The 13,462-nt window shown below is 35.3% G+C and overlaps 1 protein-coding gene across 5 annotated transcripts in view; it reads left to right on the top strand.

Moving 5' to 3' along the window:
* SIPA1L1 (signal induced proliferation associated 1 like 1) overlaps positions 1-13,462 on the top strand; it is a 139,104-nt gene that overhangs the window by 84,906 nt on the left and 40,736 nt on the right. For all 5 annotated transcript variants that reach the window (XM_072428787.1, XM_072428786.1, XM_072428788.1 and 2 more), the window contains exons 4-7: positions 1,628-1,758; positions 5,717-5,905; positions 11,028-11,202; positions 12,383-12,486. In XM_072428787.1, the coding sequence (XP_072284888.1) occupies positions 1,628-1,758; positions 5,717-5,905; positions 11,028-11,202; positions 12,383-12,486 (599 nt within the window). The remainder of the gene's footprint in view (positions 1-1,627; positions 1,759-5,716; positions 5,906-11,027; positions 11,203-12,382; positions 12,487-13,462) is intronic.

The following is a 13,462-nucleotide window of genomic DNA, read 5'->3' as shown; positions in this document are numbered from 1 at the left end:
AGGAATGTAAATTCCTTTTATTATTCCTTAGTTTATTATAGCAAACCATTATTCTTCCTCTGTTTTAATACTTATGTAAATTGTTTGAATGTGTGTTTTTTTATTTGTCATGTGGCAGGTGTAAAGCTTTTTATTATTTAGGCACAGGCCAAACTGTGGCCTTGATTTACTTATATTGTTCAGGCAATTTGTCATATCTGGCATATGTTGTAGAAATATAAATGTCATTATACCTAACCGATTGAAAACTAACTGTAAACAATCAATTTGAAGATTGTTTCTTATTATCATGTTTTTCCAAGTTTTGTAGCCATTTGGTATGATTACTATTGGTCACAAGATACGTGTTGATTGTGGTATTATCTTATTTTTAATCAAGGACACAATGTAGTCCATTGTATTCTTGTTCACAGTAGTAGGATTAGGGATGTACAGTTGGACAATGTTGTTTACTAATGTCCTTTAATGTTGGGCTGTACATATTTTGATTTGTCCATTTAACTTCAGGGCCCAGTGACCACAATTTTTTTGAATGTCAAACCTACCTACCATCTATTATGCTATTCACCTCTGATTGTTACTAAGCATTGATTTCCTTTATATTCCTGTTTTTCAACATGTACTCCTAAAATATTTTTATTTATCATCAGTTCCTATGAAAAGTATGGAATGTTTCCAAAAGGCTTGCTAATGGTCTTTAATGGTTGTACGAGACACAATGAAGTTGAGTTAAATCAAATATTGGAGTTGTGCTGATCACAAAGAGCTGTGTTGACACACTTTTCCCCTTTCCGAGCAGGTTTTGCATTCTCGTAAGTCTGTAAGAATGTTTAACCTGGTAGGGGCAGGTGAAAAGATTGTCAGCTGCAAGTCAAAAGCACATATCAAATTCTTGTGTCATCGACAAGTCCAACACCTGCCGACACACACTTTATCAATAATACAGTACTGATTAAAACCACAGTTATAACGGAAAACTGGGGTGCTGTAGAATCTTTGACATTGGAGTATTTGTGTAGACAAATTATAGCACAACCACAGTTTTATCTTAATTTGATAGTATTTCTTAGTGGTAGATATGGTAGCCCTACAGCTACATTTAAATTCCATGTTTGGCATCTAAATATAGGAAGTAAATGCGAGCTGTTCAAATCTTTTCTGGATGTAGCTTTATAGATTACCTAATCTACAGAAGCTATAACAAGACATTTAAATAACTCAGGTTTGTGCAGCTGGTAAATATTGGATCACACCTCTTCAGATATAATGTTACTTAAGGATTAGGTGTTAATGTTATCCACAGGATATATATATATATATATATATCTCCTGAGGATATAAATATATATATATTTGTGTGTATATATGTATATTTTTGTTTATAAAATTTTCATGGTTTTTTTTTTATAAAGCATTAAATTTGACATTCATTGAATCATCCCCTGGAAAATCAGTTACTGCCATTTAAACATATGGTCCTGGACGAGTCTTCACCAAGGAATGTTTCAGTGAATGCCAGATTCAATGCTCTATATATAGACCCATATGTGTACATTTACCTACCTATATATAATAATGTTTTTATTGTTTTGTAATGGTGGTGACAATTTTTATTTGTCATATTTAGAGCACTGGAACTATTTTGGCTCAGATGAGAATCTTGGTCCTGTGGCTGTAAGCGTTCGTAGGGAAAAGGTGGAAGATGCAAAAGAAAATAGTCCTCAGTATAATTACTGGATGATTTTTAGAACAAGTGAGGTAAGTAAATTTGGGTATTCACTGTGTTCTATAAATGTATGGACAATTTGTCACTCAGAATATGTTAGCCTTAATGTATGTCTCTCTCCCACCTTGTCTGTGAAGCATGATATTGCATTATATTTGGCTCAGCAGAAACGACCTTTCCCAGTTGAAGAAACAACCTGTACAGCTAAGAAATGACCTAGAGCTTACAAAAATTGTTATGCAAAGTTTTGGGTCATTCTATATTATTATGGGCAGCCACAGCCATTGCAAAATGCACTGATGGAATTGTAGTAGTTTACAGTCCCTACTCATTGATTGGTTAATGTAAGGTAGTTTCCGTTTTTATTATAGGAAATCTCAATCTAAATGACCTGTTAAGAGGGAATTCCCAATCTTTTCTTTCATCAAAAGCTTTCTGTTACTGGTGCTCTTTGAGGTGAACTCAAATTCAAAACTGAGGAGACCAAACCGAACAAACTCTTCTAGTTTTCCCCTTTTAGGAGGGCATGGGATGTTTGTATACCCAGCTCAGTTTACGTAATCATTTCTGATACTGATTCAGATACATTATGTCTGTGTATGGTTTGTTTATGTGCATATCATACTGCTAATTTCTCTCATTTATACATATGGGGTCTGTGTGAGTTGCCAAGCAATACCCATGCCCCTTTAAATTTCTGTGGATCTTAAACTCATCGGTATGCATGGCCCTAATTTCTCCTGACATTGAGATAAAGAAACCCTTGCCAGCTAGTTCTCACTTACTGGATCGCCATAGATATCAATGTACCATCACTTGTTTCATTAACTTCGGGCAATATTTTACAATTTGGAATGATCATGCAAGGCTAAAAGTTGTATAATAACTTGCAAAGAAAACAAACAGCTGGTTGAGGCTCGTGTTGTAATTTACATAGGGTTGTACAGACCCGTAGTAACCATTTAGCCCCAGGTAGGGATTTTCTATACACTGGAAGCTTGTGACCAACAACTAACATTGTATTTTTTAAAAGAAATTGAGCAGTCTAGCTGTCTATATTTACAGAGAATGTGACAAAAGAAGGTGTGGGTTAAATCTCTGCAGGGTACATTCTTGTAGGAAATAGTATCTGTAATTGAAAGAGGAACTTATGTTAAAAAAAATTGCCCTCCAGCTGTAGATGCTTGTCTACATACACTACAAGCAATGAACTCTACAAATGATGTATTTAGGCTGGTTGATCAGTTTTAAAGACTAAAATTGATTGCTGGTTAAGAACAACAATTTCCAAATATTGACACACGACTATCAAGAATTTTCCTGTTTACTTTTCATATCATTTTACAGACCATGCATGGTATATTGTCAATCCAGTTGGTAGAAGAAAAAACACACAAATAATTATACTTAACCTTATTTATATAATCATGACTTATTTATATAATCATCATAAACATGACAAAGTCAATTGAACTTCTAGGATATCAATTTCTCCAGTTGGTGTACATGATTGGGAATCCGTTTCACCTGCTTGAAAAGCACCAACAGATGAACGAGAGGACAACAGCATGCCAACCCCCTAAGAGAGTAGTTTTACCACAGAACCCAACTGTAATTCTACTTATAAACAAAAAAATTGTTAAAATGTACATGCCAGCAAGGTGTTTTTTTTTATTTTTGTTTTTATGCCATGCCATAGTGCAAAAAGTATAAAATCTTTTTACCACTGCTTATTTTAAAGTCTCCTGATGCTCCACTCCATATCCTGGACTCTAATAATGCACAGCTAGACAAAGCTGGTGATTTGAAAGTAGGGACAAAGTGTTAATGCTAGCCGATCCCCTGGTCATAGCAGTGTTCCTTGGTGTACACAATACTTTCTGTTCTGACATAATGTTCCCATATTGGTTATCATACCCACTATTGAATTGGCTGTTGTTGTAGTTGTATTGGTTCAAGCTGAACATTTATCCAATACATAAAATCTTGCACAGCAAAACTCTTTTGGTAAGCCTCTCCATTGTGCACAGGCACAATCACCTAACATTAAAGAATATTATGTTTTTATGTTGGGTTTTGAAAACATTTTTTCAACTAATTTACTAAATTTTCACATTCTGTCATTGAATTTGTTTTACTTTTTGTAGTTATGCAAATGCATTAGTGGGCAGAAACAGAATCCCATTTTGTTCTTTTGTTTTATTATTCTGTGATGTCTATTCAGTATTTTATTTAAACAATAGACCTTGAGCAATGGTCAGTGATCGGGATTGGCAGTGTATAGTTTGAATGTATGTGTATGTTTTCTGGCAGACTAGACATCATGAAATGTGAGTTTGAGATGTGTTTCATTTCTTTTGATTTATTGCATCTATTCTTGATCTCTTTCTCACATTCCGGAAATGCTTTGGACTTCGAGCACGTGGACAGACTGTCTGACTGCTATAAAATGACCCCTTAAGTACATAGATAGGTTGCATTAATGATTTGAGGTCAGCGATTTGATAAGCTACAGGATATGCACCATGACAAAGGTTTTATTAACTAAATATAGCTGCATGCCTTTTAAAGAATGTGTACGTCATAAAGCCTCAGCGCTGTAAGGCACATTATAATCACAATAGTTTGGATTATATCCTAAACTAAGTGCAGGTTGAATTGTCCTGTGCACCTTGTCTTTCCTCAGCAATATTACCTTCACTGATGTTGTTTTACTGTTATGGTTTAACTTACTTAGGTAATAATACAGATTGGAGATGTGTTTGTTGTTAGAAGGTGCTGCTTGGTGCTGCGTGAATGTTTTTTAATTAGAATGTACCCAAACCAGTGACTTACCTTTCAGACATTCAACCACACAGAATTAAATTAAAAAGGACCCAAAAAGGCAAACAAAAGGGCAGAGCTCCAGTAATCAGTATTGCCTATAGGCTCATCGATTGATCTTACTATTCTGTGTTCTGCACTTTTTCTTTGTGGGGTCCTAGCCATCTTTGTAGATAAGCAAATCTTTGCTTCCACATGTCCGAGCCACCCGACTAAGGACTAGAGATCTGATAGCTGGTGGGGGAATATTTAGGAAGCAATAGGAAAGAAAGAAGAAACAATGACCCACAGAATGAATAAAGCAAAAAGAGAGATGCGTGCAGTGCAAAAGTACAGTCTGTAAGCACAAATTCCTCTTTAACAAGCAGCACAGTAGTCATGCAACTGAACTTCAAGTCTTGTTTTTTGTTTTTTTAAATACAAACATGCTCATTGCTGTTTCTGAGGAGGAATTAAAGAAAAAGACAAGAGGCCTAGATGTTGTCAAAAATTGCAGTAACGGTTTTCTGTAATAGAAGTGAGTTAAAAGGCCCCACCACCCAAATTTCAATATTCACTTTTATGCACAGAATACAAAGTGAATTCCAACACTTGACTTTCACCTCTCCTATTATATAAATTATATCTAAAATCCATAAAGGAAAAATTGGTTTCTCATTGGCCTGAATACCAAGATTAGTCTGTCACCAGGTTTTGGTTTGCTCTGAATAGTAACATCAGTTTTTGTTAATAAACACCAAGATATCTTTAATGGCAGCAGCATCAAAATGGTCCCTTTACTACTTTGTGATAAGTATAGCTTTATATGTGTAAAACTGTTCTTGCTTACTGATCCCTAAGTAATTGATTTTGGTTTCTTTTTTGTATATTTAATCCATTAAAATATGTAAATGATCTCTTTTAAACAAGCATTTTTATCTAAATATTACTTTGTGTTCTTAACCCAAGTTATTGATCTAATAAAGTGTCTAAATAGGTATTTAATGTATAATATAGAAGAATTTACTGCAGTAATGTGTTGTCTACAGCAGTGATTATTAGTCTCTATTTGACAAACTGAAGGAGCTGTCTTTATAGACCATGCATTAAATGTACAGGTAATATGTACTTCAGTCTGCCGCTTGTTAATAAGTTATTATGTGACATGAATTTTATTTTTATTCTTAGCTTATGACGTTGCGTGGCGCAGTGCTTGAAGATGCTATTCCATCAACTGCCAAACATGGCACAGCAAGAGGTTTGCCTCTTAAGGAAGTACTTGAACACATTGTCCCGGAGCTGAATGTGCAATGTCTCCGGCTGGCCTTCAACACTCCAAAAGTTACAGAACAACTTCTAAAACTTGATGAGCAAGGGGTATGTACAACTGTGTATAGTCTTATATCATTTCATCCATGCTTATTTCACTGGCTGAATGTTGTGGATACAACCCCACAATTTCTTTGCTCATTTTCTATTTTTTTTAATATAAATCATTGTATTCTCTTAAAAAGAAAACTCATGGTTTGTACATAGTCATCTCAATTGAAACCTTTGCTGAAAAATCATCAAGATGAACACCATCGGTTTTGAGTGCTCTAGTGTCAAGTTACAAACTTTCCCACAAAGCTTCAGGTTTATTTTAAATTCACCCCTGGTACCTTTTAAAATCAATATCAATTATTCTTGGAAATTGTATCTTGGTGTTCCTTTTGCTCCCTCATCTGGCAAACAGCCTACAATGCAAGTCTGTAAATGGTAAGGTAGAAAGGTTTTCATGGTAAAAGGATTGGGTGCATCCTGGCATTTAACCATTGTAATGTTTTTTTTCCCCCAGCTTTGCCATAACTGTAACTCATCTTTCTACCCTGATATGATAATCGACAACATGAGCTGACTGTTGTTCAGGCCATTAATGACCTTGTGTATGAATTAAAAATGCTCTTCTTTTTGGCTTTCTATACACATCTAGAGGACAAATGGTTTATTTGCCTATTTGCTGTTGAACTGCAAAAAATGCCTAACTTATCCACAAGAAACCCACATAGCCATAGGAGAACTGGTGTAGATGGTGAACTTAGATGCATCCTAGTAGTTTTTAGTAGGTAGAGGTCAATCATGTTAATTCAGAAGCACCTCCTGCTTTTTTCTAATTTGTTTTTAGGGTTATTTGTATTTTTTTTTATGTACACCGCTTTAAGTATATTCTTTACAAACTAAAAATGTTATACTTCTATAGTACCTGCCCAGTTTACCATGTGTTCAGCAAATAACAAGATCAATACCCTGCATGGATCTGCAGAGTTTTGGTTTCAACAGTGAAAGGCTTTTTTCTTTCCTGAAAGAACAAGTTGTACTTATTGATTCTGTATATTAAATAATCCAAAAGTTCAAGTAAAATCTGTTTTTCTTGCTCCTGCAGTGTATAATATTATCCAGACTGTGTATATCAACTGTTAAATGACTATCATCTATTATTTAAAGCATTCACATTTAAAGGTTCTGAAGAAGTTCAGTCAAACCACCTGCAGTGGATGGGGGGGCTCTTTTACATATGCAATGTAAAAATCTGATCAAAGAGGGCCATTTGTAACTTCTATCCTGATGCCCTCTTCTGATTTATACTGACTGACATGTTTCACAGCAAGGGAACAGGCAGTGATGCTTTGGAATCGGGACAAATGGACAGGTAGTAAGGATCCAAGATAATGTAATGGCTAAATGAAATAGGTCCAAGCATTTGCAAAATGGCAAGTCTTGTGGGGTATTTTAAAGTTTGCAGTGCCTAGTACTTTGTTTGGTCCCAAGAAGGACAACAATCAGACCACAGGTGCTTAAGGGCAGGTGGCTAGTCCATCTTGTCTGGTCCCACTGAAAAACTACTGTTGCACAAATTGCTGAAAACGTAATGCTAGCCATTTGAGAAATGTGTTGTCCCACTATGTGTGGGACTGTGTAGCCGCAGAATTCCCTTGGTGTGACTCCTTACCTCTGTTGAAAGCACCAACAATGGTCATGTGAGTGTAAGAACTGGATCATAAAGCAATGAAAAAACACAGCCTGATCCTGTGAATGTCAAGTTATATGTGCATTTTTACATGAGATGACGGCAAGATGCACTTGAGGGAGGCTGGCCAGCAGAATCAGTGTGACTTAAAAGATCTGCTGCTAATGTCTTGGTGCCAAATACTACTTGACACATTCATAGATTTTGTGGATACCATGTCTGAACGAGTCAGGGTTTTTTTTTTTGGCTCAAGGTGGACCTACACAATGTTAGGCAGATTGTTGTAATGTTGAATTTTGCTTCCTGTTCAGAAAAGGTTTAGCAAGGATTGCAATTGTTGGGATCACTTTATACCTAGCAAAAGGAAGGCACTCTACTTCATAACAGGGATACAGACAACAAAAAACAGCTATGACTCCAACCTACACTATCCAAAACCAGATAAAAAGTTTTGTCCGGATTTGGTTTTCAGGGCAGCAGAAATTTATGGCAGTAGAAATTTACAAGCAATTGAAAAGTTGTGAATATCGGCAGTTATATTAGGGCAGTGTGTGGACAAGGCATAAAATTGTAGCTTTTTTCCCACTGGTTATTACAAAAATTCTGAGATCAAGGACTTGAACATCAGGGTGTTTACAGGTATACCTAATAAATTGCTCATACATTCCTTTTTATACTAACCTTAGAGAAAATTGCATTCAAGCAGTCATTTTGTCTCCCCCTTTTTTTTTGCGCTTCCAATGAGCTTCAGTGCTACACTTTATTTGGCGGAGTTTTTTTTTCTGGCGTTTGTGGGAAACAATTGAAATAACTTTAAGGTCCTCAGGGAACCCCTTCTATAATTACTATATCCACAGCTCACGGTATATTAGTGTGGTGGTCAGTAGGAAGCACCGCTGGAACCTTAGTTATAAACTGATTCTAAGTGCTGATTGATGCTCAAATGTTACTTGTGTGCACAGGACCTAAGCCTTAGACTTGTATGGCTTTTGTAGATCTTATGTACATTATAGTGTATAGCAAAAAAAAAAGTTTTCTTTTAATTTTTTTTTTTTTATCCAACACAATGTGTTTTCCATTGTTTGTCAAGTCTTCAATAGTCTACATTCTGTGGACCAAACAGTCTGTTTAGTAAATGTGTACAGTTAACATTTAACTAACATTTTTCCCATATGCCAAAAAAACAAAACAGATTCTTAAATACTTAGGATACAAATAAATGAATACAAATATATGATATACAAAGTTTATTAAGGATGAACATTTTTTTTCTTAAAATAAACTTCTGGACAAAATTCTTTACTACTTCTTACTGTTCTTAATTTGCCCTTCTTGAAAAGCTTTATGGCTCTCCCATGCTCCTAAATGTCAGACATGTAGAAGACCTTAAATTGAAGTTACACTTTATCTCTAATAAGTCTTATACTTAAATTGCATGCCTGCAAGTAAAGGTGGTTGACCTACCCACTTGCAACACATAACACGCACAGCATCATTTACCACTGCAAGAAGTTACATGTGCAAAGATAAATTGTAGTAAATAGTCTGTGCACATGAACCAAAGCACAGACACTGCACATGAAATAAGAACACGGATTACATTTAGTGTAAACACACACTCAAACCATATACAATTAAACCACTCATAGCAATCACTTGTTTTGAAAGTTTTACCTCAAACATTTTTTACACTTAAGTATGAAAAAAAAAACAGTGTATGCAATATATCTATTGACACACTTGAATACAGCAAAACTTTCCAAATAAGCTAATCAATGAACAAACACACGTTTTTTGGTTTTAAATAGCTTACGCTGGCAATGCATTGAAAAATTACTGATTAGGCCTAAGCCACGATTTTCCACTGCCAGATCCCAAAGTTTCTGTTCTGGAACGGTATAAATCATATCTAGGCAACATGAAATCATGTTTTTCAAACCAAATCACCACTTTGCCTAAATACATTTTGCAAAGAAATACCATAACCTAATGAGCTTGTAGTAAGGTTCATATGGTTGAATACTAATTATCTGCATGTTTCTCTTTGTGATATTAAGGAAAAAAACAAAATTTGCTCATATGTTATCCTCAAATTTGAGCCATTTATATGAACATACCAAAATGTATGACCTTAAAGTAAGTGTACGTGACTTTGATATAAACCTTGCTTCATGAATAAAAGATGAAATGTGTAAAGTTTACTGTGGAGTGGCTGCCTTTCTTTCTGCCAAGGTCGCTGCTTCGAAAAATAAAGTTAGTGTATAGGCCATGAACTGGTTTCCCCTCTGAAAGTTCTGTTTTTCTTTCTGAATTGGAAGAGTTAAGGAAAACTGTTGGTAGTTTTGATATTTACAACCCATAGACTTTTCTAACTTCATATTTAAAAGAATAATGTTTTGTTTACCTGATGTGGTTAAATAGACCTTTCAGTTACTCAGATATTCTATCTTTTACTTCCACACAAGCTTCCTATTATATATTATAAAAATGTCTAAACCTTTTTTTAACGGGGGGAGGGTGGGGGTCCTAAAAACCGTATTTACCTTTTGGCTCCATTGTAACTTACAGTAGAATTCTGTGTATACCAACCTATGTGTTAGCTCCATATTAGCACAAATGTATCTACTGTATGTTGTTAAGGAATAAAGGAGAAATCTAGATAGGGAACCCCCCTAACGGAAACTCAAAATATTATCCTTGAGTAAAACACACACCAGACCTTCACATGGTCTTTCAAATCTTAAACCCACGCAAACATGGGGAGAACCTGCAAACTTTGCAGATAGTGTCCTGGCCGAGGTTGGAACCTTGGAACTAGTGCTGCAAGTGCTCACCATTGAGACATTGTTATGCTCACTTCAAATGTCACTTCAATGCACTGTTAGGGTTCTATTTATTACCCTGTGTGCAGAAACATGCATTTACTGTGTGTCACTGCAATGCACAGATGTAAACCAGCCTCATGGTAATTATTTTTCTGTTGTGTGATTTACATTTAATATTACATTTAAAAGGTTGATTATACCTTTTTATCCTGGCTTTAGCTAAATTTCTCACAAACTAGAACCATTGACAAAGTACATACTTTATTATGGCTACTGTTTGGGAAAATAGATGATTGTTTCCTACAAAGAAAGACATGTCTTTTTACTGGTTGTAGTATGTATTCCCTTAACAAAGGCCTCTGTTGAAAACCCTTCCATGGGCTAGCCTGCTATGAAGTAATAGTAAAAAATTGTAGTAGTTATAGTAAAAAAAAAAAAATACGTAATCTTGATATGCGTAATCTCCTATTGTGTGTCTGTATGGTATGTAGTTTGACTATATTTTGCTGTAAAGGTTATGGTCCTTTCACTGTTGTCATTTTATAAATGCTTAAATTTCCTTTTTAATTGAACTTTTGTGTTTTAAATTATTAACAATGTTTTTGTTTATAAAAAAACACAGACTGTATGTGTGATTTTGTCCTTTAACAGCCCTGTCTTCTTACAGCTTAACTACCAGCTGAAAGTTGGCATTATGTACTGCAAAGCGGGTCAGAGTACAGAAGAAGAAATGTACAACAATGAGTCAGCTGGACCTGCCTTTGAGGAGTTCCTTCAGCTCTTGGGAGAAAGGGTGCGACTTAAAGGGTTTGAAAAGTACAGAGCTCAGCTGGATACCAAAAGTAAGTAAAAATGGCTTCTTCCACAGCACAAATATTAAAGATTGCATAAAAATGTGAGGAACCTAAGCCTTTTTTTATAACGCAATCACTTCATTTCAGGGGCTCAAAAGTAATTGGACAAATTAATTTCTAATACTTGGCTGATAACCCTTTGCTGGCAATGACAGCCTGTAGTCTTGAACTCATGGACATCACCAGATGCTGGGTTTCCTCCTTTTTAATGCTCTGCGAGGCCTTTACTGCAGCGGCTTTTAGTTGCTGTTTGTTTGTGGGCCTTTCTGTCCGAAGTTTCTACTTCCTGGAGAGAGTTGTTCACTTGGTTGGCTGTTGTGAAGGGGTTTCTCTTCACCATGAAAATGATTCTGCGATCATCCACCACTGTTGTTCGTGAACGTCCAAGTCTTTTGGCGTTGCTGAGTTTACCAGTGCTTTTTCTTTTCCATGATGTACCAAACTGTAGATTTTGCTTCTCCTAATATTGTAGCAATTTCTAGGATTGTTTTTTTTCTGTTTTTGGAGCTTAAGGATGGCTTGTTTCACCTGCATGGAGAGCTCCTTTGACTGCATGTTGTCTGTTCACAGCAAAATCTTCCACATACAAGCACCCCTCCCCAAATCAACTCCAGGCCTTTTATATGCCTAATTGATAATGACATAATGAAGGAATTGCCCACACCAGCCAGTGAAATAGACTTTTAGTCAAGTGTCCTATTACTTTTAAGGCCCTGAAATGATGTGTTAAAAGGCTTTAGTTCCTCACATTTTTATGCACGTTCAACTGCATCCGAGTTGTTTCATTTAAATATTTAATGTACAGAATCAAAAAGAGGAAAAAAGTTGTCTTTGTCCAAATATTTATGGACCTAACTGTAGGTCAAACAGGACGCTCCCTTTCCTCTCTAACGTTGGGCCTGATTTATTAAAGCTCTTCAAGACTGGAGAAGATTCCAACCCTGATAGACTATCTTCTCCATTTCTGGTGAGCTTTGATAAATCAGGCCCATTGTGTGTGAAGTCACATTTGTGCTGCAATAGCAAGCCTGCTGACATGCAATTAACATTGCAATTAAAGGTAATTAATCTAATTTATAGAATTTCTAAGCATGTTTGGCACATAAAAATGTTTTTATGTAAAGAACGACAATGTCATTTGTAATTTTTTTTTTGCTTTTTCAAACAGCTGACTCTACTGGTACCCACTCTTTGTATACCACATACAAGGATTATGAGATCATGTTTCATGTGTCTACCATGCTGCCATATACACCAAACAACAAGCAACAGGTAAGATGCTGTTTATCAGAATGATCAGGACAAAGATGATTAACTTTTTACTCAGCTACGATGTAGATTATATTTTGGGAAGAAAATGTAACTGTTGCTTCATTTTATTTACAGTGGATTTTTATTTGGTATCAACGTTATTTAAAAGTTACTTTGCTTGCATAATTTAAAGCTCTCCAAATTGTTGATTGTTTAGTTTTTACATATTAAATATGTTATCATTGTTAAAAATATGTTGCAGTGCACATTTTACATACAATAGCAATAGTGTGTATCTAGAACATGCAAGATTGGGTTGAGTAGGAACATCAAAGTGGGAAGAGGGATGACAGCTGGTTCACTACATGGTATGTACTGATGGGGGGGGGGAGAGAAGCACATTGTTAGCAGGTAATGTACAGATTCCTCTCTTTAGGTATTCCTATTGTTTTAAGTTATGCGGTACAGCACCAAGTAATCTCAGAATTTTTTGCCATCTTGATTAACATTATGGCTTTCCGACTCAGGAATAAATCAGGAAAAAAACATTTTACCTGCTTTGTAACCAGATGATAAAAGATTTACATTAAACACAATGTCATGTATTTAAATGATTTCTTACAATATATTACTATATAACCTGAAGAAAAGGAAGAGAAGATTACATCATCTGTATAGCACATTTAGCACAAATTTAGTTGTTACACAGATGCAAAAATGGCTATTTGAATGACTAACGTCTTTGATACACTAAAATTTGAGATTTTTAGAAGTTTTTTTTTTACTTGTTTATTTTGTTTTTGTGATAATGTGTTTAATGTCAGAGCCACCAAATATTACAATTGTGATAAGAAAAGAAGCAAAAAAATTTTAACAGGATATAAGAATGTTATGTTTTGAAGACTTGTGGATAACAAATGCACATCTTGGGGGCATATAGGTTGTTTAACAAATCTGAACTGAGAGCTGTTCTTAAATAAAAAGGTGTTTTTAAGTC

The sequence above is a fragment of the Pyxicephalus adspersus genome, chromosome 12 (genome assembly GCF_032062135.1).
Source record: "Pyxicephalus adspersus chromosome 12, UCB_Pads_2.0, whole genome shotgun sequence".
Lineage (NCBI taxonomy): Eukaryota > Metazoa > Chordata > Amphibia > Anura > Pyxicephalidae > Pyxicephalus > Pyxicephalus adspersus.
The sequence above is the reverse complement of the archived record's forward strand: the minus strand, read 5'-3'. Positions and strand labels throughout refer to the sequence as shown.